Below are 26260 nucleotides of genomic sequence, written 5' to 3' on the forward strand. Positions count from 1 at the left end.
ACAGGAGGGATGGGTCCAGGAGATCCTCTGCTGACCCACACAGGTTGTCAAGGTAACACTCCAGGATGGAAATTTGATTAAACCAAGCTTTGGTAGATTCTGTGGTGTAAAATTCCAGCTCTGTTGGCCACAGCCTCTCCCTGTACCTGCCCCTGCTGCCCTGTGTCCTGGGGAGGAGCCCCAGCCCTGCCTGGGCTGCCCTGGGACTGGGCTGGGACTGATCCTGCTGCTGAGCTGCAGGAAGGGGAGAGGAGGAGAATTTGGGGTGTTTTTGATCATACACAGGACACAAAATATTTCATAGAATAATGGACTTGAATTTGGATTGGAAGGGACCTTAAAGCCCATCCAGTGCCACCCCTGCCATGGCAGGGACACCTCCCACTGTCCCAGGCTGCTCCAAGCCCTGACCAACCTGGTCTTGGAAACTTCCAGAGATCCAGGAACAGCCCCAGCTGCTCTGGACACCCTGTGCCAGGGCCTCACACCCTCACAGGGAAGGATTTTTTTCCTAACATCCAATCTAAACCTACTCCCTTCCAATTCAAAGCCACTCCATTTGTATTTCTCCCAGGATTTCTCAGATTTAACTCTGGCCCACAGCCAATCCTGCTGAGCAGTTGTTTGTTCCTTGTTGTACTTGTGGTTTATATTTCTTACCTAATGTTTACAGTTGGGTTGTTTTTCCACCCCTGAGTTGCCTTGCACACTCTCCCCATTTTTCTGTGCCTGCTCCCTCCTTTCATGGAAGCCCTTCCACCCCATGGAAGGAGCTGATCAGTGATACAGAAATTCCTTCATTTTTGGGACTAGAGCAATGGTTTGAAATGCTCTGGAGGTTTTCTGAGGAGCAAATGGACAATAATGACACCAGTAGTGATGAGCATCCCTGGAGCAGCCCTGTCCTACCTTTGATGAGTTTTCTCTGGGAAGAGGGATGCTCCTTCCCCTGCCCAGGCCTGGAATCCCCTGCCAGCCTTTCAGGAGTGCCCTGCCAACACAGCAGCATCCTCAGGGGTGGTGTTTCCATGGAGATCTCACTGGAGACAGTCAGCTGATGGCTGCTACACGCACAAACTTGTTTGCAGCTGAGGAAATCTCTCCCCATCTCCCAGGGCCATGGGAGGAGTCCCTCCTGTCCCTGCTCAGTGCCAGGCTCTGCACTGGGACAGGGAAAGGGCTGGGAACTGAACCAGCTCTGATTTGCCTTAGATGGAAGGAAGGGATTTTTTACAGTGAGGGTGGGCAGGGCCTGGCACAGGGTGCCCAGAGCAGCTGGGGCTGCCCCTGGATCCCTGGCAGTGCCCAAGGCCAGGCTGGATGGGCTGGGAGCAGCCTGGGACAGTGGGAGGTGTCCCTGCCATGGGTGATCCTGAAGGTCCCTTCCACCCAAACCATCCCACGGCTCTGGGTGAGGAATGTGCCATTCTCTACCCAGCCTGACAAACAGCAGCTTCCCTGGCAGCCCTGCTGCTTTCTCCACGTGGAGATGCTGCTTTGGGGGATTCTCTGTGGATTTCTCCTCTGCCAGCACTCTGGCATTGCCTCAGAGTACCAACACACTGTGCCCTTCTTGTTTTTACCTGAATTAAACCCAGCAGGTACAGGCTGAGAGCAGTGAAAAGGCACCCAAGCAGCAGAAAGGCTCTTGCAGCCACATCTCCCCTGCACCAGTGAACATAATAAAGGATGTTCTGCAGAAGCTGAGGATTTTTTGCTGCTCTTCAAGCAGGGCCAATATTAGTGTTGGTAAATACTGAGATAAGCACCTTCTCTGAAATGATTGCTTTTGTGTGGCATTTATTCACTCAGTGTCTTGTAGGGAGGGGTGAAATGGGAAGATTTTGAAGGGCTCTTGGCCTCCTAACAGGGTTCTGTTGAATAATTAATGTTTAAATTGCCTTTTCAAATCCAGCACTGCGACTTGTTCATCTTTCACACTCACTGCACATTTAAAACCTTGATGGCAGCAGTCCCTGTGGTGCTGTTGTGCTCACAGGAGGGTATTTAAGCATGCAGATTAATTTTAAGGGACACTCTAAAGCCAGGCAGCTGTCAATGCCTGTGCATGAGGTGGAGCTTGGGAAAGCATTTCACAACCCCAAAATAGCCTGAACAGGGAATAAACTCCACCTGTGCTGGGGCAACTGGTGACAGGAGGGCCCTGCCTGGGGCTCCAGCATCAGCAGGTGCTGCCCTTCATTCCTGGGGTAAAACCCAACAAAACCCCAGGGGCTGGACCTTGTGTGGAGTCTGATCCCAAAAATAGGGCCCAGCCCACGCTGCTGTGCTGGGCTGGGCTTTTCTGGGATGGCTGAGGCATCCAGAGCTGCTGGAGCAGCTTCCTTTGGAAAGAACACCTTGTGAGCAAGCCCAGGGAGCAGCCTGAGCCCCCCTGGGACCCCTGGGCTGGCAGGAGTTGGGAATCTCCAGCTGGATTGGGGACACAGGAGCCTTTTCTCCTAAACAAGGGAACAATAATGAGACTGTAATTTCAACCAAATGCTTTATGGGTGCCTCTCACTTGCAGGGGAATTGGGCTTCCCTCTGCAAATTCCTGGATGGCTCAAAGGAGCCCTTTAATGGACAGAGTAAGTCCTCTGTGTTCTCTCTGTACTCATCATCCTTTCACCTATTTTATTTCATTTCATTTATTATATTCTGTTTACTTTATTCTATTTCTTTTGTCCCATGTATTATATTCTCTGTATTTTATCCCAATTATTAGATTCTATTTATTTTATTCTATTTTCCTTTCTCTGCTTTGCTGTACTTGCCTTTTGAGGCTTTTTTTTGTTCTCTTTGTTTCCCCAGCACAGATCCTTTTCTTGCTTTCTCTAATATTCATCTGAGTACCCTGTGCTCCCAGATTGCCCCTCCTAAAAATTCCCTTGTTTTCCTTTGTGAGATGATGACAAAGCTTTTGGTGAGCCAAGTGCAAAAAGAAAATGCCAGAAAACAAAATACCCAAACCAAACCTTTGCACCTTTTTATTTTGTCAGAAGAGACAGACCTTAATCCATGCCTGAACACGGGAATCATTGTGGCTTTGCAGGGTTTGTGACTCAAATTCTTCCTAAAGTCTTGTTACCTGCAAATCACAGTGGCACAGAGTTGTTCAGGTTGAAAAAGACTTAAAATCATCAAGTCCAGCAGCAGCAGCACCAAAGCACATCCTGCAGTGCCACATGCACACATTCCTTGGACACTTCAGGGTGGAGACTCCAGCCCTGCCCTGGGCAGCTGTGCCAGGGCTGGACACCCCTCTCAGTGAAGAAATTCTGCCAATGTCCCCAGGGCAGGGCTGTGTCCCTGCCCTGGCACAGCCTGAGGCCCTCAGACACCTTTGGTTTCCCAGAGTGTGAGGTTTGGAGGGGCTGCTGAGCAGATGAGTGTGACAGACACTCCTGATGAGTGTGACAGACCCTCCTGATGAGTGTGACTGACACTCCTGGTGAGTGTGGGACTCAGTGGTGTCACCCAGGGGGGTTCTGGGGAGAGCTTTGACCTGGGGTGCTGGGAGAGCAGCTGGGGCCATCCCTGGGTGCCCCATGGCCCTGGGGAGGGAGAGGGGCACAGCAGTGACACAGGGACACAGCAGTGACACAGGGGCTGCTGGGAGCCACCCAGGCTGGGTGAGGACTCTCCCTCACATCTCCCAGGCTCTGAATTGCACAGAGCTGCTGTTTGTTTCTGCTTGCTCAGCTCCTGGGGGACACCCACCCACTGCCACCCCTCAGTGGAGGCTGGGAGCATCCTGGAGAGGAGAGAACCACCCTGGCAGTGGCAAAGGCACAGGGAATCAGGGAATCATGGAATGGCTTGGGTTGGAAGCACTTAAAAGCCCATCCAGTGCCACCCCTGCCATGGGCAGAGACACCTCCCACTGTGGTATTTTCAGGGTCCCTCAGTAAAGGGAGGGAATGATGAATCTGACTCCATGTTCTTAGAAGGCTGATTTATTATATGATATGATATATGATACTAAACTATACTAAAGAATAGAGAGAGGATACAGACAGAAGGCTTTAAAGGATAATAATGAAAAACTCGTGATTCACTCCAGAGCCTTGACACAGCCTGACTGGGATTGGTCATTGAGTAAAAACAATTCCCATGAAAGCAATGAACAATCACCTGTGGGTAAACAATCCCCAAACACATTCCAAAGCAGCAAACACAGAAGAAACAAATGAGATCATTTTTGTTTTCCTTTTTCTCTGAGGTCTCTCAACTTCCCAGGAGAAGAATCCTGGGCAAGGGGATTTTTCTGTGACAGTGACATTCTACTGTCCCAGGCTGCTCCAAGCCCTGTCCAGCCTGGCCTGGGACATTTCCAGGGATGGGGAATCAACATTTTTATATCAACACAGCAAACACTGTTCTCCCTTCCTGTCCTCAGCTGGTGGGGCTGAGTGTCTCCAATGGGAAGGACCAGCTCGTGGTGTTCCACACCAAGGACAACAAGGATCTCATCGTTTGTCTCTTCAGCAATGACCCCTCCAACGACAGCAGGATCGGGGAGCTCGTGGGAGTCCTGGCCAGTCACTTCAAGAGGTCAGTGCTGGGCTGGGGCTGGGGCTGCTGGACACCCTCCCAAAGTGGGGACCATCCCTGGAGTCACTGAGGTGCTTCACTGCAGCCCTGGGATGCCACAGAGACCTTCTCTTTCTGGCATTTTGGGACACACGTTTTACCTACAACACTTGGTTGCCTTTTCTGCCTTCCCTGTGTGTGTGACAGCCACAGGTGTTTGGGGGACAAATACCACTGAGGGTGCACTTGGGGTGTCACCATGGCTCCTGAGGGCTTCCTACAGCCAAACTCTTCGTATTTAAAATGAAGATGGAGCTTTTCTTTGCTCAGATTGACCCCTGCCCCAGTACCATAAATCACCAGCAGGTGATTTATTGCTTGAGCAGGAAATCATTGCTGTGCAATGTCATCTCTGCTCCCTGGAGTCTGTCTGAGCCAAGGCTGGTGATTGGGTATGGGGGTAGCTGGGATTGAGCTCCTGGAGCATCAGGAGTCACCTGGATCCCAGGAGTGAATGCCAGGCTGCCCACAGCAGCACCAGGCACAGGAATGAGCTCCAGGGAGAAGCAGGGGGTGCAGTGAGCAGATCTTTGCCTTGTTCCGTGGCTGCTCCAGAGGAGGTTCCCAGAATGGGAATGGTGCTGCTCAGCCTTGGCTTTGCTGTGCACAAGCTCCACAGGACTGAGAGAGCCTTTACAGGTCAGTCTCCACACAGAGCTGGGAGTGGCAGGAAAACGAGAGGGGATTTTGGTCACTTGAGGTCCCTGGGTATTTTTCCATGAATTCAAGAAGACTGTGCTGGTCCAGCCCCCTCTCAGCACCACAGCTCAGGACTGGCCCTGCTTCTCTGGGCAGGGGCTGAGGCCTTTGGAAAGGAATTCTCAGCACTGGTGTAACTTGTTTGGGGAAATTCAGTGCTGAACAGAAAACATTCTCTGGTTTTGCTTTTACCTAAATCTCTTTTCATGGCAAAGGCAGCTGCTCTTGCAGGCCCAGGAGATTCTGTACAGCCATGCACTTTGTTTGGGATCCTGGCAGTCCCTGGAGTTTTCCATCCAGATCACCCTCAGATGGCTGATGCTCCTCAGGGCCTTGCCAGCTCTCTGGTGTGGGGACAGGCTGTGACACTGTTGGTGATACTCCAGCTCCTGTGTTCAGTGTCCAATTACCCAAACTTTTGCCTGGGTGGGTCCCCCAAGCTGCAGCCCTTGTGTCACCTGTCCCCACTCAGCCTCAGGCAGAGGTTTCATTTTAACAAAGGATGTTGTGACCATCAGCCTGAAACATTGCACACTGTTCTCCTAAAGGAGGGAACTGCTGATTTCCAGTTTCTTAGGCTGATTTTATCAATGACATTTCTGTCTTTAAAAAGAATTTGGTTTAATCTAATCCCTGTCTGCAGGAGAATGGCAGTTAAATACATTTATGTGCTGATCAGCTCCACTTAACACAATATTAGCATTATTTTAGTGCTTCAAATGACAAATCCCAGCTCTGCTGGGTAAATGGGAGAGCTGCTATAGAAGCCCATTTTTCTCCAACATCCAATAAAAGTTCCTGGATGAAGGGCAATGCACAGGACAACTTGCATTTAATTTCCCAAATATATAAATGTCATGGTTTCCCTCTTCAAAGCAATATCTGTAAATCAAAACATTCAGGAATGTATTCATGTTTTCCATCACTTTCCATTTTCCTAGAGTCACAGACTCCTGTCAGAGAATGGGATTAGCTGAGCCCGTGCTGGGGAGGCACCGGGGGAACTCCTCATTAGCCAGGGAATTCCTCATTAGCAGGATTAGCTGTGGCTGTGCCTTGCCTGGGGTCGGGTTTCTCTGCCCTGCCTGAGGAGGAGCTAAGGCTGGAGACAGCAGGAAAATCTCCAGCCTCAAAGTTCAGTTGCTTGGGAGATCCCACCCAGGGTGGGGTTTAAGAGCTCTGCTCCAGCCGGGGTGTGGGAGCAGCTCCCCTGGCTTCTGGGGCTCTCTCTGAACATTAAAGGCCATTTCCAGCCATCCCAGCACCCATCCTGACTCCCTGCTGGGAGATTTTGGCAGGGCTGAGGTGTCCCAAGCACCTGTGGTGGTGTGGGTGGTGTAGGTGATGATCCTGTACCTGTGTGTGATGAAACCGTGGGAGCTCAGTGCCATCTGTGCTGTAGGAAGGGGGAGGAGGAGGCTGCTGGTGTCACCTGAGCTGAGGACACCCAAACCTTCTCACCCAGATGCTTTCTATCAGGTTTTATTTTTTATTCCAAACTCTTGGAACTGGGAACTTCAATGCTGACCCTTCTATTTGAGAATTTTGGCCATTTTCAGCAAGAAATAGCTTGGACATTTTAGAACAATTACAGAGGTGACATCTCTCAGTGCTGCATTCTGCAGCAAAAACATTTGGGAATGTTTTGCCTGATTCACATTTCTTTGCATCACCCATGAAAGCTTCACAAAGCTGTGTCTTTTAAAAGTTATTCCTGGTCTGAAGTGTCTTACTTGGAGATTGTGGTTCACAGGTAGGTGTTGATACAGGGGAAAACCACCACGAGGCTGCTGTGAGCTGGAACATTTTTAGTGAATTATCAGGAGTTCAGGTCACACTCCTACTGAGTCAGCTGGGTTTGGGTGTTTTACCATGCAGCTGAATTGGCAGTGGAAATGCTGGAAGCTGCCTGAGGGGTTGCTGTAGTGAGCAGAAGGTTCCTGTGTGCCTGCAGAGCAGAGGGCAGTGTCCATGGCCTCAGCTCCCCTGGCAGTTTCCTGCCTGTCTCCACCTCAGGGTTGGGCAGCTCCTGCCAGAGCCCAGCAGGGCTGGGATCAGTGGGTGCCTGGACCAGCTGGGAGGATCCAGTGGTCCCTTGCAGGAGCAGGTGTGGGACATCTGGGTCCTGTTTCTGCCCTGGGTGCCCAGCAGGAAGCAGAGGGGCTGGGCAGTAGCTCAGAGCTCAGTGCCCCCAGCCTTGGTGTGCCAGGGCAGGGAGCAGCTGCTGGAGGAGAGGGGTGGCTGTACAAGGGAAGGATTCTATTTTCCCTTTCCATTTCACATCCTCAGGGCCCCTCAGGCTCTAGAAGATGTCTGGAGTCAGCAGTGCAGGGCACTGAGGATTCTCTGGGTGCCCTTCACCTGAGGTGACCCAGCTGTGGTCACCTCCCTGTGCTCCCACCTGTGTGGGGTCCCCCCCATGTGGGTGATCTGAGCCCTGGGGGTGCTCAGGGGTCCCCAGGGAAGGTGCCCAAGGCCATCCTGTTCCCAGGGGTCATTCCCTGCCCTCTGGGAGCAGGCAGGGCTTGTTCTCTCTGCCTGCCCCCATTGGGATCAGGGAGTGGCTGCCCTGCTCTCCAGGGCTTTCTGTTCCCAAATCCCCACATTGTCTGGGCCACAGCCCTTGGCCTCCTTCCAGGATTCCTGGAGGGAAGGGGGAGTTAAAAGAGCAGTCAGAAGCAATCCCTGCAGAACTCCAGCAGAAAATCACTTGCCTGAGGATAATTTTATATTTTCCATTGCTCTTTGGGACCTGTCAGCCAGTTTTGATCATCACTGTGCCCTGGATTAATTTTCTTCCTTCTGGGCCTTACCCTGGAGTGTTGCCTCAGGTCCTGGGGAACAGGAATTCACCCAGGGGCATCTCAGCCTGCCCCAGGGCTGTGGCTCCAGGTCCTGCCCCACACAGGGCTCCTGCTGCTGCTCAGGAAGGTCACATCCCCCTGTCCCTTCTTCCTGCCCTCCATCCCTCACTTCACTGCATGAGGAAGGTGGCAGAAACTTCTTTGGCTGAGGATGTGGAGAGGTGTGGCTGTTGGATTTAGTGTCACTGTAACACAGGGATGTAGCTGGGCAGGTGGATTTATACAGAAATCACATTTATTACAGAATTACACAGGTAAATTGGAGCCACATGGGGCAGTGGGAGGTGTCCCTGCCATGGCAGGGGTGGCACTGGGTGCTCCTGAAGGTCCCCAGTGATTTCCCAGTGATCAGCTCTGCTAATTCCTCTGGCAGCCTCACAGTTTACTTGGGTTGAGAAATGGGTTTTTCTTGGCAAAACAAAAGAAAGATTTGTTGGTTTGAGTGACTGCAGGGCACGGAGAGGTGGAATTACAGCACCCTGCTGAGACTGTCTCTGGTTTAATTCTTGCACATCCTGGAAAACTCTTGTTGCAACTCTTTCCAAACACTAGTCCTGTGGGAAGGGAACTCATCAAGAAGAGGATCATTCCCTTCCTTAAAACTCTTCTTCCCACTGCTGCTGTTGCTCATCCTCCATCTCTGCGTGGGTCCCTGGCCAGGGGAGCCTCCCCAGCTCACATTCCTGTGGAAAAGTGATTTTTTGTTACACTTCTCAATGTGTTCCTGACATGCAAAAAAGTATTTGTCTCCCTCAGTGCTGGATTAAGCCTTTTGCTGACCCAGAGATGGGGCAACTGAGAGGTGTCTTAAAAACTTTTATTCCATTTTCAGTCTCATGTGAGGGATGAGACAATGCAGATGTTCTAATTCACATTGTTACAATAAAAGGCAACTATTTTAAATTACAATCCACTGTAAGTCTTTCTTAGCTTATCAGCTTTTGCTGCACCGTGCTGTAAATGCCTTAAAGCAAATCATCTCAAATTACCCTTCATGAATTTTATTACAATGCATCTTTCATGGCTCTGTTTCTCTAAAGTTTCCAGTCTTATTTACAAAACCATCCTTTGAAACTTGTTTCCAGTTCCATTTCTCTCTCAACACTGTCTGTCCTATTCCATGGCATTTCTAAGTCAGCATTTCTTATCTCAAAGTTTACACACAGATGCATACAATGTAAACCTTCTATCAGACATGAAGAATTTTCTACAAATCCATTTCCCACAGCTCAGTGCTGGATTTGGGACACTGAGAACACACTGAGCTCAGGGTTTGGGCTCTCCCCAGGCTGATGAGCTTGTGTGAACCCTTTCTTTGAGTCCCAGCCTCTGCATCTCAAAGTCAATTCTTGTGTCTGATAACATAAATAGTAACAATTTCTTGTGTTCCATGGTCTTCCTTTGAGTCCAGAGAGGTTTTTTTGGTCAGTTTTCCTTCCCTAATCTGCCTGTGCCCTGCTACCATTGTGTGCCAGCACCAAGTTTGTACAAAACCCTCTGGAAATGGGATTCAATTTTATTCCTTTCTGTCCCTGATTCCAGCAGCCCTGTGTAACCTTGGTGCTTTCCCTTCTCTGAGCAGCTCCCAGATGCTGAAGCTCCACATCCAGGGTCCTCCTGGGAGGGAGCTCTTGGTAAAAATGAAGTTCTTGGGGCTTGAGGTGCTGAAGGAGATTGATATTGCCATGGTGTCACTTGGGGTTTCCTGGAATTGTTCTGTGTTCAGAAAATCTCTGGGAATTTGAACCCAAGTTTCCTCAGTAACTGTAATTCCTGGGAAATAGATCTCCAGTGACCCAAAAATCCTCTTGAGTAACCAGAGGTTCTCTCCAGTGTCCCAAGGTGCTCCCCAGAGATGCAGAAGTCCCCTCCAGTGGCCACAGGTGCTCCCCAGCCCACCAGCCCAGTGTGATATTGTACAAATGATGTTTGTTCTCACTGACCTTCTGCAGAGTTCTTTGAGTTTCCCAGTTCATTCCCTGGCCCCAGCTGAAGGATCTGCTGGGTTAAACAGGTGAATCCTTTCCATCCTTGGGCGAGCTAAAGCACGAGGGTGGAACTGGATTTTTTTGTTTTCTGGGGGGAAAAAATCAGCATTGAGACTGTCAGAAGAGGTGAGCCAGTCCTGGGGGAGAAAACTCAAAGCCATCCTCATCCTCCTACTCCTGCTCCTCCCTCAGGGTTTCAGAAGCCTCAGACCCCTAAATATGGATTTTATTTTTAGAGCCCTCAGCATTTTCTGTGTCATTTATGAGGCTCTGTCCAGCTCCCTGCTGTCCTTGAGACATTTATGACCAGAAAGCAATTAAGGAAATCAGCCCTGAGGATTTGGAATTCCTGCATCCTTCATCCCACAGCCACCCTGCCCAGTCCAGCTTCCCTTTTGATGCTGGGAACTGGGCATTTCCTTCAGCACAGGCTCTGATGTGGGAATAGGAAAATGGAAGTTTCTTGTACTACAGACCTCTTCCTTGTCTGGCTCTGGGCTCTGCTCAGTGGATTCATTAGCACAAATTATCACAAATTATTATTTTCAATCTTGAGCCTCAGTGCTCATTCAACACTTGGAAAGTTTGACAGCAATCCACACTTTTTGCTTTTGCTGGAAATGTTCAGAAAGCCCGTGGGTGTGACACTGGAGTGATGAGCAGGGTGCTGGAGTGACAGCTGGACTTGATCTCAAAGGTCTTTTCCAGCTTTAATGATTCTGTGATTCCATGAACCATCACCCTGCCCCCGTTAGAACCTGACAGAAGCAGCTCCTAAAAAGTGTTGGATGGTACAAACATAGCCCCAAATCCTCTGCTGCATCCCAAAATCCCAGAATGGTTTGGATTGGGTTTGGGGTGGCACTGCCTGGGCTGGCACAGCCTTGCCAGGCTGGCACAGCCTGGCTACCCCAGCAGCTGCCCTGGCACACAGGCTGGGCACTGGGAACAGCCCAAAGCTCAGCCACAGAGAGGCTGGACGTGCTGGGGTGGTTTGGGGAGGGGGTTGAGGTTTGTGCCAGGTGCCCTCGTGGGAGGGCAGAGGGATGTGGAGCTCCTGGAGAGGGAGAATCCCCCTGGGTGTGCAGCCCTGAGCTGCTGCTGCAGACAGCCCCCTGGGGACCCAAAACAGACACAGGTGGCTTTTGTGGCAGCACAAAGCTCCCAACCTGTGCAGCTCCTGCTGAGCTCAGTGCTCAGCACCTCTGCTCCCATGCTGGGATCCCAGCCCAGGCTGTTCCTGGCTCCTCCCTGGGCTCTGGGAAGGGGCTGGGCTGGGCTGGCAGCACCAGGAGCTGCTCTCAAAGCCTCAGGCACCAAAAATGCCTCGTGGGTGATGCTAAAACATTAGCAGGAGTTGTGCAGCCCCTTTGTTCCCAGTGAGACACTCCAGGCTGGGTTTCCCACCTTGGTTTTCTGTTGTATTTGTGTGGTGCCCTGTGGCAGGAAGGAATGATGAATCTGACTCCATGTTCTTGAAGGCTAATTTATTATTTGATGTTACTATATTATGTTAAAGAATAGTATACTAAAGAATACAGAAAGGACACTTACAGAATGCTAAAAGATAGTAATGAAAACTCGTGACTCTCTCCAGAGTCCCAGCTCAGCTTGGCCCTGATTGGCCAAAGAGTGAAAACAACTCCCAGCAGAATGCAATGGAACAATCACCTGTGGGAAACAATCTCCAAACACATTCCACATGAGCACAGCACAGGAGAAGCAAATGAGATAAAAATTGTTTTCATTTTCTCTGAGGCTTCTCAGCTTCCCAGGAGAAGAATCCTGGGTGAAGGAATTGTTCAGAAAATGTGAATGTGGCACAGTTTCCCACCTTGGCTCTCATTATTCCCGTAAAGGTCTTGGTGTGCTCCAGAGCCAGAGCCTGAGCCAAGCTTAGGAAAAGCTTTGCCTTTAACTGCACTCCTAAAGTTTGGGGAGAGCTCTCAGGGTCAGTTCCAAAGAGGTTTCTGTAAAAATGAGGACAGAGATGGTTTTCAAGGCCTTAATATTTTTAGGGACATGGAAATTTAATAAAATAAAGAGGATTAGTGGGTTGGTCATGTTTGAAACAATAAGGAAAAGTTGCATTTTTCTCTTTAATATTCAAGGGAATATTAAATGTTTATATTGATTAATGTATTAGATATTGGATCCAGAGACTTTTTACACTCTTATGTAAAACAAAGTATCATGAAAATGCACATTAACAAGGCTTTCCTGCTATTTTGCTCTGTGGCATCTTCAGCAGAGCCAAAACTGCTCTTTTCAGCTTCCTTTCCTCCCATTCTCCTCTGGCTCAGCTCATTGCATCCCCTGAGCTCAGATCTGAGTTGTTCTCCAAAAGACATTTCTGTGGCTGCTCTGGCAGAACTCATTGGGATCCCAGAAAATTGTTCTATTTAATGACTTCAGTCTATTTAATGATTCTAATTAGTGATTTTTCACAAATGCTTTGGGGCGGGGGGGGGTTGGGTTTTTCCAGGATATTTGAAGGATCTCACTGATAAAATCTGGATGTGCCGCAGACCCTGAGCTTGGGACTTTGCATTTTTGGAAATGTCTGAGGACCTTTTTAATCACATACTAAATATTTGGCAAAAATATTGGCTCCCAACAAATCCTTCTCTAGCTGAGGTCAAATAAATTAAAATTTAAACATGGCTGCATTGGAAAAACAAGGAAAAACCATTTATTGCTTGACAGATTTTAGAGCTTTTATTTTGTGTTTTGCAACAGATACAGAACTGAAACTGTGAGCTAAAGGTTAAAGCAGGCTGGAAAAAAATCCTGTTCCTGGTGTAAAGTTGAAGTAGATCAACTCAATCCACTGAGCCTGGAGTGTTGCTTTCTGTACAAATCCTCCTACACCAGGTTGTCATTTTTTACCCACATTTCTGAGTGTGTTTGGGCCATTACTCTCCTCTTTCCCCTTTGCTCTGCCAAATTCCTAAATTAAGCAGTGTTGGGTTTTTGATGTAATATAAGAAAGATTTGCATAAGTGCAGTTATGGTAATTTTGTGGTGAGTTTTAATGTGTTGGCTTCATTTCAGCCCTTCAGATCCTTAAATCACTTTTGATTAGCTGTTGCTTAAACATTGCTTTTTCCCCCTTTTGAAAACAGATGCATTGAGGATGAGCTGAGGCGAATTTTGTGTAAATCTGCTTTGTGCTTGGAGTCAGGCTGAGAGCCTTTGCTCCTGCCCAGAGCTGGGGAGCTGGCTGTAATAATTTATTATCCACATGGGATGGTTTAGTGCTGAATTAGGTGAGAGAAACAAAACAGAGGATACTGATGGTGTGGAAAACCCAATTTTTTTCCCCCCGAATAAAGAAGCTTTTTACAGTGAGGATGTGCAGGCCCTGGCACAGGGTGCCCAGAGCAGCTGGGGCTGCCCCTGCATCCCTGGCAGTGCCCAAGGCCAGGCTGGACACTGGGGCTGGGAGCAGCCTGGGATACTGGGAGGTGTCTCTGCCATGGCTGGGGTGGCACTGGGTGGGTTTAAGGTCCCTTCCCATTCTGGGATTCTGGGATAAATTCCACTCAGAGCAGACAGCTGGAGTCTGGGCTCCTCTCCCCACCAGATGTGGTGGCAGGATCCTGGTGGTGCTGCTGTTCCCCTCCCAGGAAGGCTCTGGGAATTGTGTTATTCCCAGTTTCTGAGCCATGCTGGGCTCTGAGCTGTGGGATCCCTTCCAGGTACTTAAAAAAAATTTGAAATATTCCATGGTGGAAAATGTCACCTGAAAGGATCTGGGAAAAGTGCTGAGGCACTAGGGCAGGGCTGGGAGTGACCCCTGTGCCAGCCTGGGCTGCCTGAGCACCAGGGCTGGGGGTGTGTGGGGACAGTCCCTGCACAGCAGGCTCACACCTGAGCTGCTGCCAGAGGTGCCACAGCCACATCCTGCTGTGGCTGTACCAGGAGGGGCTGCAGGGCTGAGCTCCTCACCAGCCCCAGCCCCAGCTCTGGATCCAGGAGTGCAGAGGGAAGGGAAGGGCCAGGGGATGGGCTTTGGGAATGGGGCATGGTCCTGCTGGGGCAGAGTGGCTGCTCAGTCTGGGGCTGTCTGTGCCTGTGGCACCCTGCTGCCCTTCACCATCCTCCCCTGGCCTTGGTCTCCCAGCACATGGAGCCACAGACAGCCTCCCTGTCCCATCCCACACAGCTCACAATGCTCCCCAGAGCTCCAAAGGGCTTCCTTCCTTCCTTCCTTCCTTCCTTCCTTCCTTCCTTCCTTCCTTCCTTCCTTCCTTCCTTCCTTCCTTCCTTCCTTCCTTCCTGCCTTCCTTCCTTCCTCCTTCCTTCCTTCCTTCCTTCCTTCCTTCCTTCCTTCCTTCCTTCCTTCCTTCCTTCCTTCCTTCCTTCCTTCCTTCCTTCCGCCACTTCCTTCCGCCACTTCCGCCACTTCCGCCACTTCCGCCACTTCCGCCACTTCCGCCACTTCCGCCACTTCCGCCACTTCCGCCACTTCCTTCCGCCACTTCCTTCCGCCACTTCCTTCCTGGCAGTCACTGGGGTGGGTGCTTTGTGGAGGGCAAAGGAAACTGGCAGGAAAGAGGATAATGCTCTGATCCCATTAAATCCCTGGCCCTTAAAATCCCAGCCTGCATTTCCCCATTGTCCTCATCCTTCCTCTGAGCACCCAGTTCATACTGGGAGCCCTGGAGCTGCTCTCTGTGCTGCTGCTGACCCCATGAGCACACAGCTGCTTTCAGGAGGCTGCCACACATTTTCCCTGCCCACCTCGCTGCTGTTCCATCAGTTCTTTCCTTCTCCAGCATTTCCCTCGGTTTGGGGCCCCAGTGACTGACAGCAAACAAAAAACAACAACACAAAAAAAGCTCCATCATGATCATATTTACTGGTGACCTACTTAAAATGCTCTTTGCTGCTGCTCTGGAGTGTGCTGCAGTGCTGCTGGCTCGAGGCTCCAGGGAATTGCTGCTGGAATGATAATGAATGCACAGCGTGGCCCCTTGCTTGTTTAACTGGAGGCTCTCAAAGACATGGTTTATTTTTTATTGCATCATTTAGACTTCCTTTTTCTCCCCCACTTGTGATGTATTATTCCCATTTTTGGTGTTCCTGCTCTGTGCTCTGACTGCAGGCAGAGCTATTGTTTGAAGTGATGCCATTAAATCATGGGATGCCTTCATCTTTTGATAATTTTTCTGTTTGTTTTTCAGGAAAATTAAGCTTTTAGCTCACTCCTGGAGAGTCTGAGCTGTGTTGTCAAAGGCTTGTGTTTAGCATATTTTTTTTTTTTTTTTTGTGAAAATACTCTGGCAGAGGTGATTATTTATTTAACAAATGCTTTCCACCTGCTTTGGTACATTTTAGTAGGGTTGTTGTAAATGGGTTTGCAGTGCAGGATGGGAAGTCATCAGCATTTTGCATATTCATGGGATCATGGAATGGTGAGGGAGGGAAGGGAACTTAAAGCCCATCCATTCCCACCTCCTGCCATGGCAGGGACACCTTCCACTCTCCCAGGGTGGTTCTTAGGCACTGCCAGGGATCCAGGGGCAGCCCCAGCTGCTCTGGGCACCCTGTGCCAGGGCCTGCCCACCCTCACAGGGAACAATTCCCATTCCCAATATCCCATCCAGCCCTGCCCTCTGGCACTGGGAGCCATTCCCTGGGTCCTGTCCCTCCATCCCTTGGCCCCAGTCCCTCTCCAGCTCTCCTGGAGCCCCTTCAGGCCCTGGCAGGGCTCTGAGCTCTCCCTGGAGCCTCCTCCAGGTGAGCACCCCCAGCTCTCCCAGCCTGGCTCCAGAGCAGAGGGGCTCCAGCCCTCAGAGGATATTTCTGATCTCTCTCTAGACTTGCTCCAACTTTTTAATTGTACCTCTCCCCTTGAGTCTTCCTGGTTTTCCTCTTTACCTGTTCATTTAGAGGAAGGTTTGGGTGTTCCCTCTCACTCCCCAGTGCCCTGCACTGCTGTGGTTGGGGAGGATGGGGCTGTGTTTGCTGTAATTTGTGAATTTAGGATTGAGTGTGTCCATGGAATGGTAAATTAATCCTACCTTTGCAAAGCATATTATGTCCCATCCCTGGCAGTGCCCAAGGCCAGGCTGGATGGAGCTTGGAGCAGCCTGGGACAGTGGAAGGTGTCCCTGCCATGGCAGGGGGGGCACTGGGTGGGCTTTAAGGTCCCTCCCCACCCAAACCATTCCATGGCTCTGTAGTTCCATGAATATCAGGGTGTAGGAATCCACTGAAGCATGGCTAAGGGATCACACCTGAAATGTTCTTTTCTGGTGGCAGTGAATCCTTCTGGGCTTACACCCCAGTGACACAGAGCAGGCTGTGTTTCCATGCCAGCCTGAATTCCCTGACCTCAAATCCAAGCAGAATTCCTAAGCACATGGATAAAAATGCATAAAATAAACTCTGCCTCCTGTCTTCTGCATTTCCTGGCACCCCAGAACTGTGATATTAGAGCAAAGCCCTGGGCTTAGGTGGAAATAACAAACTCAGCTTCCTGAAGTCCAGAGGATCACAGATTCAGGTTGGAAAAGCCCTCCAAGGTCTGAGTCCAGCTGTTCCCCAGCACTGCCAAGGCCACCACTGAGCCCTGTCCCCAAGTGCCACATCCCCAGGGCTTTTAACCCCTCCATGGATGGGGACTCCAGCCCTGCCCTGGGCAGCTGTTCAGGTCATTCCCCAGATAATTCAGATCATTCCTGGTTTCTCAGCAAACCCCCTTGCCCTGGGGGTATTTTCACCGGCTTTCTGGGGGATGGGAGGTGCTGAGGGAACATTTGCCACCCTCGCCCAGCAGCTCTGGGGTTCCTGCCCTGTGCTCCCTTCCCAGGGCAGGACTTTGCTCTGTGCTGTCCCCACAGAGGTGACAGTAACCATGGAGGAGGCAGGACAAGAGGGAATCAGCTCAGAATCTGTGGAAGTTCATTCAGTCCCTGGCTCCAAATGAGGCTGGAAGGAATGTTTAGTTCTCCTCTGAGGAGGAGCTGCTCAGGAGCACAGACAAGGGAACAGCTCAGTGCTGCTTTGGGAGGAGGAGGAACTGAGCCCTGGTGTCCCCTCAGTGCATGGCCACGGTGTCCCCTCCAGCTGGGGTAACTCCCAGGTGGTGACTGAGCTTTGTCAAGTGACTTTGGAGCCTTTGGAGAGGGTGTTGTTGCCTCCCCAAGGAAACTGGGATGTGAGTGCTGTACTCAGGCATGACACTCCTCACCCCCCAGCCCTCCCAGAGCAGAGGAGGGAACTGGGATTGACTGCAGGAGCTGCCAGAGAAGCTCTTGCCACAAACTGTGGCTCACTGGGATCACAGAGAGGAATATTGTCTGTCCAGGTGTGTGTCCATGGGAGCTCATCTGGGAACAGTAAACAGAATAGTTAGAAGGACACAGAGCAAGCAGGGGAAGGAAACCACAACAGGGCTGTTGTCCAGAGAATCTTGGTCACAGTCAGTGGATTTTATTGCCACCATGTCCACATGTCCCAGCTGAGCTCCAGTGGCTGATTCCACCCACAAAGCACCCAGAGCCTGTGCCTCAGTCTCAGACATTGGCAGGGCTTGTGTCCAGAGAGAGGAGAGGAGAGGAGAGGAGAGGAGAGGAGAGGAGAGGAGAGGAGAGGAGAGGAGAGGAGAGGAGAGGAGAGGAGAGGAGAGGAGAGGAGAGGAGAGGAGAGGAGAGGAGAGGAGAGGAGAGGAGAGGAGAGGAGAGGAGAGGAGAGGAGAGGAGAGGAGAGGAGAGGAGAGGAGAGGAGAGGAGAGGAGAGGAGAGGAGAGGAGAGGAGAGGAGAGGAGAGGAGAGGAGAGGAGAGGAGAGGAGAGGAGAGGAGAGGAGAGGAGAGGAGAGGAGAGGAGAGGAGAGGAGAGGAGAGGAGAGGAGAGGAGAGGAGAGGAGAGGAGAGGAGAGGAGAGGAGAGGAGAGGAGAGGAGAGGAGAGGAGAGGAGAGGAGAGGAGAGGAGAGGAGAGGAGAGGAGAGGAGAGGAGAGGAGAGGAGAGGAGAGGAGAGGAGAGGAGAGGAGAGGAGAGGATATATATTATATTATATTATACCTTATAGTAGATTATATTATTCTATATTTAGCAATTATGTGATGTATATAAGTATATTATATTATGATGATATTATATTATATTTATAGTATATTAATTATATGTTATATTATATTATATTGTAGTTATACCATATTATATATAACTAGTATCTTATTTACCAGATAGAGGATACCCTATGATCTGGATACCAGATTATAAGTATATTATACCATATCCATATTATTATATTATATTTTATTATAGTGAGCCATATTATATGACCATATGATAGTATACCATAATTATATTATATTATATTATATTATATTATATTATATCTATTATATTATATTATATTATATTATATTATATTATATTATATTATATTATATTATATTATATTATATTATATTATATTATACCATATTATATTATATATATTATATTATATTATATTATATCATATTATATTATATTATATTATACCATATTATATTATATTATATTATACCATATTATATTATATTATACCATATTATATTATATTATACCATATTATATTATATTATACCATATCATATTTATTATATTATATTTATTATATTATATTAATTGAATTTGTTAAGTATTTAATTGTATACAACTGCACTTTATTGTACAGAATTTTGTGACTCAGTTGCAGTCCTGATACACACACACACTTGGCCCTGATAGGCCAAGGAAACAAAACATTATTATTTTGGGTAAATAATTTCTATATTGTATTTTATTTTTGCACAATTATAGGTACAGCAAATGAGATAAAAATGTTTTCCTTTTTTCTGAGGTTCAGAGAATGTGAAATTTAGAAATATTCTTGGGAAGAATTGTGCCTTATTTTTCTCTGTGAGGAGAAATGTGGCAACACTCCTGGGAATAGTCAGGGGCCAGGCTCCTCCAGCAATCCCAGTTTGCACCAGGCCTTGGGCCCTTCCCTTGCAGTGTTTGTGTCTGCAGGGATGGATGCTCTGACCCTGATCTTTCCTTGATGCACAGGTAGAGAGCAGCCAAGCAATGAAATAACCCCACCTGTGCTGAGCATGGCTCAGGGGATGCTTTGGGGGGGAGGGGACCTTAGAACCCCTCCAGTGCCACCCCTGCCATGGCAGGGACTCCTGCCACTGTCCCAGGGGGCTCCAAGCCCCATCCAGCCTGGCCTTGGGCACTGCCAGGGATCCAGGGGCAGCCCCTGGGCTCTCCTTAGACCCCCTCAGTCCCCCCAGCCCTGGCACAGGAGCTGTTCCTTTGCTCCTGTCCTCACAGAGATGCTGATGGGAAGAGATTTGCAGAAGCTGAGCTATGGATCCAGCGGGATCTGGGCTGTCACCTCCTCCATGCCATGGGGACAGGTCCCCCAGCTGCTGTGACCAGCCCAGCTTGTGTGCAGGCCCTGCCTGGGGGTTCCAAGGGATGGATCCCAGTCCTGCAGCATCCCCAGGGAAGCTGCAGGGGCTGAGCTATCCCTGCCCAGGCTGGAGGATCCTTCTCCACCCTGAGGGATCTCCTGGGGGTCCTCAGCCCAAGGGTCAGCAGGGGGACCCTGGGCCCCATCCACTGCATGGTTGGTGCCATCCCCAGCTGAATCTCCAAACCCCCAGCCCAGTCTCCCCAGCCAGCCCTGCTATTTTTAGCTTGGTTTCCCAGGGAAACAGGGCTTCATGTGGCTGCTGTATCCTGAGATTTGACAGTCAGGGAGAGAGGTAGTGGAGATCATTCTCTGGGAGGCTTTTTGTGAAAATGGCTTGTTTGGATTAAAGAGACAAGCCCTGAAATCCTCAGCCATCCAGGGGGGTTCAGCATCCCCAGCCCCTGGGCAGTCACTGCCTTGCTGCTTCCTCAGCCCTCCTAGAATTATGGAAAAGGAAAAGGTGCTGAGGGACAAGGCAGGAGTGTTGGGAGGGATTTTTTGGGGTTGTTTATTTTTTGGGAAAGCTCAGTGTAGTCCTTCCTCCACTCAAGAGCATCACATGGGATGCTCTTCATGGAAGCAGTAAAGATGTTTCTGTGGAGCCTCCAGCCACGTGCAGGATCCAGCAGCATCTGCTGAGTGGATCCTTTGCCCTTTTTAAATGTGGAAAAGGGGAAAGCAAAGCTCTTTTGGTGCTGGAACCCAGTGACCCTGGGCTACTGCAAACTTTCCAGCCCCACACACACCCTTGGGCTTGGTGTTTACATCCAAACTCAGATGGTGACATTTCCTTCCCAGGAACTTTTGAAGGGAATAAAATGGGTGATTAAAACACTTACTCATAAATTTGTCACCTCACAGACCAGCACATGAGGCAGGACAGGATCAGGATCCTGTTTTCCAGAGCCAGGGAACATAAGGTGCATCCCCCCAGCAGGCATGACTTGTGTGAAGTGGGGTTTAAGTAGCCTGAACCAGGGGAGGTGATTTTTAGATCCCTTGTGGTGTGCCAGGAATCTTCCCAGGGCTGCAGGTGGGACCTGCAGGAGCCACCTGCCCCTCTGCAGTGACAGCTGGGGACAGGGGGTATCCCCAGGGACTCTGAAATGCCACCACAGCTCTGTGTTCAGGACCTTCATCCCACATCCACCTTCAAACCCGAGCAGGAGATGTCTGCAGCAGCTGAGCAGGTCCCACTTTGGGCAGGTGGGATGGGGCTGCCAGTCCCAGAGCCTTCATCCCTGCCTGAGCTGCACTTTTGCAGTGTGAGGGACGTGTTGGCCCAGCTGCTCCTCAGGGCTGGGTTTGGCTCAGGCTGGAATGAATTTGCTTTCTAATAAGGAATTCTATGAAGGCTTTTGAATGCTAAAAGTCCTCTTGTGCCTCACTGAGAGCTCCACTGGTGCTGCATCCTGCAGATGGGCCAGGAGAGTCCTGAAGGACAAGAGAAAGGAGCAGGATGAGCTTGGAAGAGGGCAGAAAACAGCCTGGGAGAGAGTGAGCATTGGAGGGAGCTCAGCTGGTGCAGCCCTCACACCTGAGTGACTCAGGGAGTGTGCCTGGTGTGGCTCACACCCCCTGCAGCAGGAGGTGTTGGACGTGTCACCTCACAGTGACAGTGACAGATCTCCCACTGCTGGGAAGGACCCGAGGAGCTGCAGGGGGAGGGCTCAGTGCTGGAGGCTCCTCCCTGCTGGGGGCTTCAGCCTGAGGGGTCTCACCACAGGGCAATAAATCACCAGAGCTGGAAAAGCCCTCTGAGGTTGAGTGAGCCATTCCCCCAGCACTGCCAAGGCCACCCCTGTTCCCAGGTGACAAATCCACACAGCTTTTAAACCCCTCCAGGGATAAGGACTCCACCCCTGCCCTGGGCAGCTGTGCCAGGGCTGGGCTGCCCTTTCCATGAAGAAATTTTCCCCCAGTCCCCCCTGAGCTCCCCTGGCCCAGCCTGAGGCCGTTCCCTCTGCTCCTGTCCCTGTTCCCTGGAGCAGAGCCCGACCCCCCCTGGGTGTCCCTTCCTGGCAGGAGCTGTGCAGAGCCACAAGGGCCCCCTGAGCCTCCTTTGCTCCAGAACAACCAGCAATGCAGCACTGCCAGGCTGAGCAGCCCCAGCAGCCAAACAGGCTTGGTCAGTGCCAGCTTGGGGAGCCCTGTGGCACACAAGAGGAGTGCTGTCACTGGGCTCCAGGTGTGACAGACCTTGGTGACACACTGAGGTGAGCAAGGCTGGCTCAGCACTGTTGTTCCTGTCTGGGCTGTGGCCACATTATTTATTTTGAATAAACTGGAAAAGCTTTTGTGTTCATGAAATCTGAGGCACCTGCTGTGATTGATGCCTTTGAGGTTACACCCCAAACTGTCCCAGCTCCTTTAGGTGGCACTGCCACAGCTGCCTCACCCTGCCATGGACAAATCTCCTCCTCAGAGTGACCTTGGTGCTCCTGACCCAGCCCTGGCCAGGGCAGCAGCACTGACCCTGCTCAGCTGGGCTGGAGAGACTTTGGATTGAGAGGACCCAGGGAATGGCTTCAAGCTGCCACAGGGCAGGGCTGGATGGGATACTGGGAGGAAATTCCCCCCTGGGAGGGTGGGCAGGCCCTGGCACAGGGTGCCCCTGGATCCCTGGCAGTGCCCAAGGCCAGGCTGGATGGTGCTTGAGCAGCCTGGGACAGTGAAGGTGTCCCTGCCATGGCAGGGGTGGCACTGGGTGGACTTTGAGGTCCCTTCCAGCCCAAACCATTCCATGATCTTGCCCATAGGATCAGCAGTGGGTTTTGTTCATATTTATGTGGAGAAAAGCAGCCAAATAAATTACTGAGCCCAGAGGGGTCAGTGCTGCTGGCCCAGGGTCCATGACCTCCCTGGGACCCTGCATTCCTCCTGGAGGGTCATGCAAGCCTCATGTCAGCTGTGAACACACCTCTCCTGCAGCTCGTGGCACTGTTGTGTTGTGGTTGTAGCTGGAGCTAAAAATGGAGTGGGAAAGGGCAGCATGGCCACCACTGACCTAGTTCTGGGCTTTGGTGTGCTTGGCTTTCTAAAAGACAAGGAGATAAAAGCTGTCTGCCTGTCGCCTTAGTTTCCAAGGGGTTCTCTGCTTGCAGGAGATTGTTCCTGGTCAGGAAACTTCCTCAGGTTTGGTTAAGGAATTCAGCCACGTTTAGCTCAGTGCAAAGCTGGCTCCAGGCAGGAAGGATATCCCGGAGAGGTTTAGTTGTCTTCTGTCCTAGCCCCTGTTCTGCTCTGTTGTCACTGCTGGGGAGGACCCTGAGCCTCTCTGGGACAGCAAGAATGTGCAGGGAGCTCGTGGGAACGTGCAGGACCCCACAGACACCCCCATGACCCCAGGCTGGGCACTTGGCTGTCAGGGGCTGCTCACACCAGGAGCCTTGGGAGCTTGGAAATCAATTCACCTCCAACTGCAAAGCTTATGAACCCAGAGAAAAACACCTTCAGTCCTGGGTCAGGGGTGGATTGGAGTGAGGAGAGGAGGGATGCAGATGCAGGTCTGCAAAAGGCACAGGGCAGGTTGGGTTAGATTTGTTGTGCTCTCCAGCAGGGGATGGGTGAAACCACCTTGCCTGAGGATTGGGTCCTTTCCTTCTAAAAACCACCCCTGGCACAGCAGCTGATTCCTCCTCCCTGCTGCCCTCCCACTGGAGCTTCCCAGGGAGGAGTTGGTGCATTTGCATTCCATGGTCAGTGCAGAGAAATCCTGCTGTGACAGGAGCCAGGCAGAGCCAGGGGCTGGGTTTGATCTGCCTCCCCCAGAGAGGGCAGCAGTCAGGTATCCTGGCACTGCATTTTATGTTGATTGATTTATTCATGTTCTCCCTGCCTGTGAGATTGGGGGTGCAGTGGGGACAGCAGAGGGAACCAGGCTGAAATGCACCTCTGTTTTCAGAAGGCAGAATTCTATTTCTGCCTTCAGTCCCAAATATCAACCACCAGCAGAGGAAGTTTGGGGTGACAGAGGCTAAGTGTGCATCAGCTTCGTGGTTTTTACCAAGAGCTTCTTTTTAACCATAAACTTTCCAGGAGAAGGGTCTTGACTTTCCTCTGCACTTAATAAAGGTCACCTCCTGTCCCACTGCAGAGTCCTGCTCCCAGCTGGAGCCCTCGCCAGCCTTGTAGCTGCCCTTGACTTTTGGGGCAGTCTCAGGGTGAATTCCCAGGGGTTAAACTGAATTCCTGCCCATCAGGCCTCGGGTTACTGCAGTTTTCTCTGTGCTTTGAAGATTCTGTCACTCACGGCTTATCTCCTTTTCTCAGAGCAGAGATCTGACAGGGACTGGGCCTCCAGGCTGGGATTCCAAGTGACTTAGCAGGTGTAAATGTCAGGGGAGAGGGAGGCTTGACGCTGTGGGGTGGAGGTGCCCTGCTGTGAAGAGGACAACATCCACCCCTCTGGATCCATCTCTCACCCATCTCCTCTGCCCTTTGTCTCTAAGGACAGGTGTTGAACCCCACATCTCACTCCCCCTCTCCAAAAAGCTCTGCCAGTGCAGCTGGCTCTGGATAAAAGTCTTTTCTCAGCTCGGCTTTGGTCCCTTTGTGCCTTTACCAGCCCTTGCTGAGAGCTCTTCCTGGGAACGTTTGTCTTTAGTCTGAGCCTTCCTGAGCTGCTGCCTCCTTGGGTTTTGGTGGCTCCAGGTTTGTTTAACCTGGAGTTCTTTGTGTCTAGACAGGTGTGTGGGGTGGGTTTCAGGGTGAGCACAGTGGGTGAAGGACCTGCCTGGAGCTCTGTGGGGTGACAGCCTCGCCCTGGCTGCTTTGAGGTGTGCCCTGCTTCAGCCAGGCCCTGCTGGCAGAGCCCTTCTGGGCTGGGTTCCCTTGTTTCACCCAAAGCCCTGTCATCCTCCTTGCTTTGTTTCCAGCAGACTCAGAGCTGCTTTTTCAAGGTACTTGCCCAGCTGGAAAATCCCTAAATATGCCTGAAGTCCCAGGTCAGCCTCTGCAATCCCTGCAATCAAAGCACAGGGGATGTTTAGGCAGGGCCTGGATAAATTCTTAAACAGGCAAGAAGAGGTGGCAGGTGATGAAAGGAAGGTGAGGGAAGAAGCAAATGAGATCCCTGAAGTGTGAGTGCCCTTTCTGCAGGTCTGGGCACTCTTAGTGCTGATGAGCCCTGGTTGTTTTGTGCTCCTGTGTCAGCTCAGCTGTGCTGGCCTGGCCCTGCTGGCTGGGGGCTCTGCTGGTGCTGCCGGGGGGGTGGGCTCTTCTCTCCCCTCAGGGTGGGCCAGGGGATTGTGCAGAGCAGCTCTGCTGGTTTAGCCAAGTCATGAACTGCAAACAGGGAAATGAAGAGGAGTTTTCCTGCAGAGTGGTTGCAAGGAAAATGCTTTTATCCAGCCACCCCTTCCTGTGTGCCCCCTTCCCACTGGCACCCCAGAGTGGCCATTGATCAGGAGCAGTGAGCCAGGCCAGCTCTCAGCCTGCAGCTCCAGGGCAGGTCATGCCAAGTGACAATTGCCCATCTGAAGTGTCCAAGGCCAGGCTGGGTGGGGCTTGGAGCAGCCTGGGACAGTGGAAAGTGTCCCTGCTCCCAGCATGGAGTGGAATGGATGATCTTGAAGGTGCCTTTCAGCCCAAACCATTCTGGGATTCCATATCTCAGTTATCTTGGACTTGAAGACCAATCTCTGCTGCCACTTCTTTTCCCAGAATGCAGGACAGCTGTGTCACCACCTTGGGTTCCTGCTGTCTGTGTGACACAGTTCAGCCCAGAGGGACACAGGGACAGTGGGACAGGGAGGAGGTTTCTGCATAATTCCAGTGCCATGTGCTCACTCTGAGGCACAGAGAGCAGTGGGGCCAGTTCTGCAGTGACTCAGAAGTCACTTTTGAGCAGGGTGTTGGAATGGTTTGAGGGGGAAGGGACCTTAAGGATCACCCAGTTCCACCCCCTGCCATGGGCAGGGACACCTTCCACTATCCCAGATGGCTCCAAGCCTTGGACACTGCCAGGGACCCAGGGGCAGCCACAGCTGCTCTGAGCACCCTGTGGCAGGTCATGGCCCCATCCTCACAGGGAATAATTCCTTCCCAATATCCAGCTAGCCCTGCCCTCTGGCAGTAGGAACTCATTCCCCCTTGTCCTGTCTCTTCAGGTCCTTGTGAATGTTCCTCTTCAGCCTTTTTCTAGGTGAGGACACAGAATAGCAATAAATCTGTAAATAAATTATCCAATTCACAAGCTCTTTTCCAAGGAAGTAGGAGGGGGTGCAAAGGAGAGTGCCTGCAATGCAGGGATGGTGTGAGCTTTCCCATGTCAGCAGCCTCTTGGACAGACTGACACAGGATCAGCACTCCTGAAATTGTCCTCCATGTAGGCTGGGAAATTCCAGCATCATCAGCTCGTCCCTCTCCAGCTCAGCCAGGACTACTCATCCCTTTTGGCATCCCTTGGAGCTTGCCAGTGATGTGTTACTGCATCTCCTGCTTGAGTTCAAAGGAATTGGGTTAATGAGCAGAAAGTCAGCCATCAAATTACACTGAGGCTGCTTGCTGCCTCCTGCATTTCCCACTGCAGCCTCTTTGATCCCTGGGATGCAGGCAATTAAACACAGCAGCATTCAGCACAAAGCACCTCACACTGCCTGCAGTCCCCTGCTTTTGTGGCCTTCAGATGAGGCTGAAACAGGATGAGAG

General features: G+C 50.9%; 1 protein-coding gene across 1 annotated transcript in view; it reads left to right on the top strand.

Moving 5' to 3' along the window:
- MYO1D (myosin ID) overlaps positions 1 to 26260 on the top strand; it is a 158070-nt gene that overhangs the window by 99431 nt on the left and 32379 nt on the right. The window contains exon 21 of the mRNA XM_030232301.2: positions 4403 to 4557. Coding sequence (XP_030088161.1) covers positions 4403 to 4557 — 155 coding nt within the window. The remainder of the gene's footprint in view (positions 1 to 4402; positions 4558 to 26260) is intronic.

The sequence above is a fragment of the Serinus canaria genome, chromosome 27, assembly GCF_022539315.1.
Source record: "Serinus canaria isolate serCan28SL12 chromosome 27, serCan2020, whole genome shotgun sequence".
Classification (NCBI taxonomy): Eukaryota; Metazoa; Chordata; class Aves; order Passeriformes; family Fringillidae; genus Serinus; species Serinus canaria.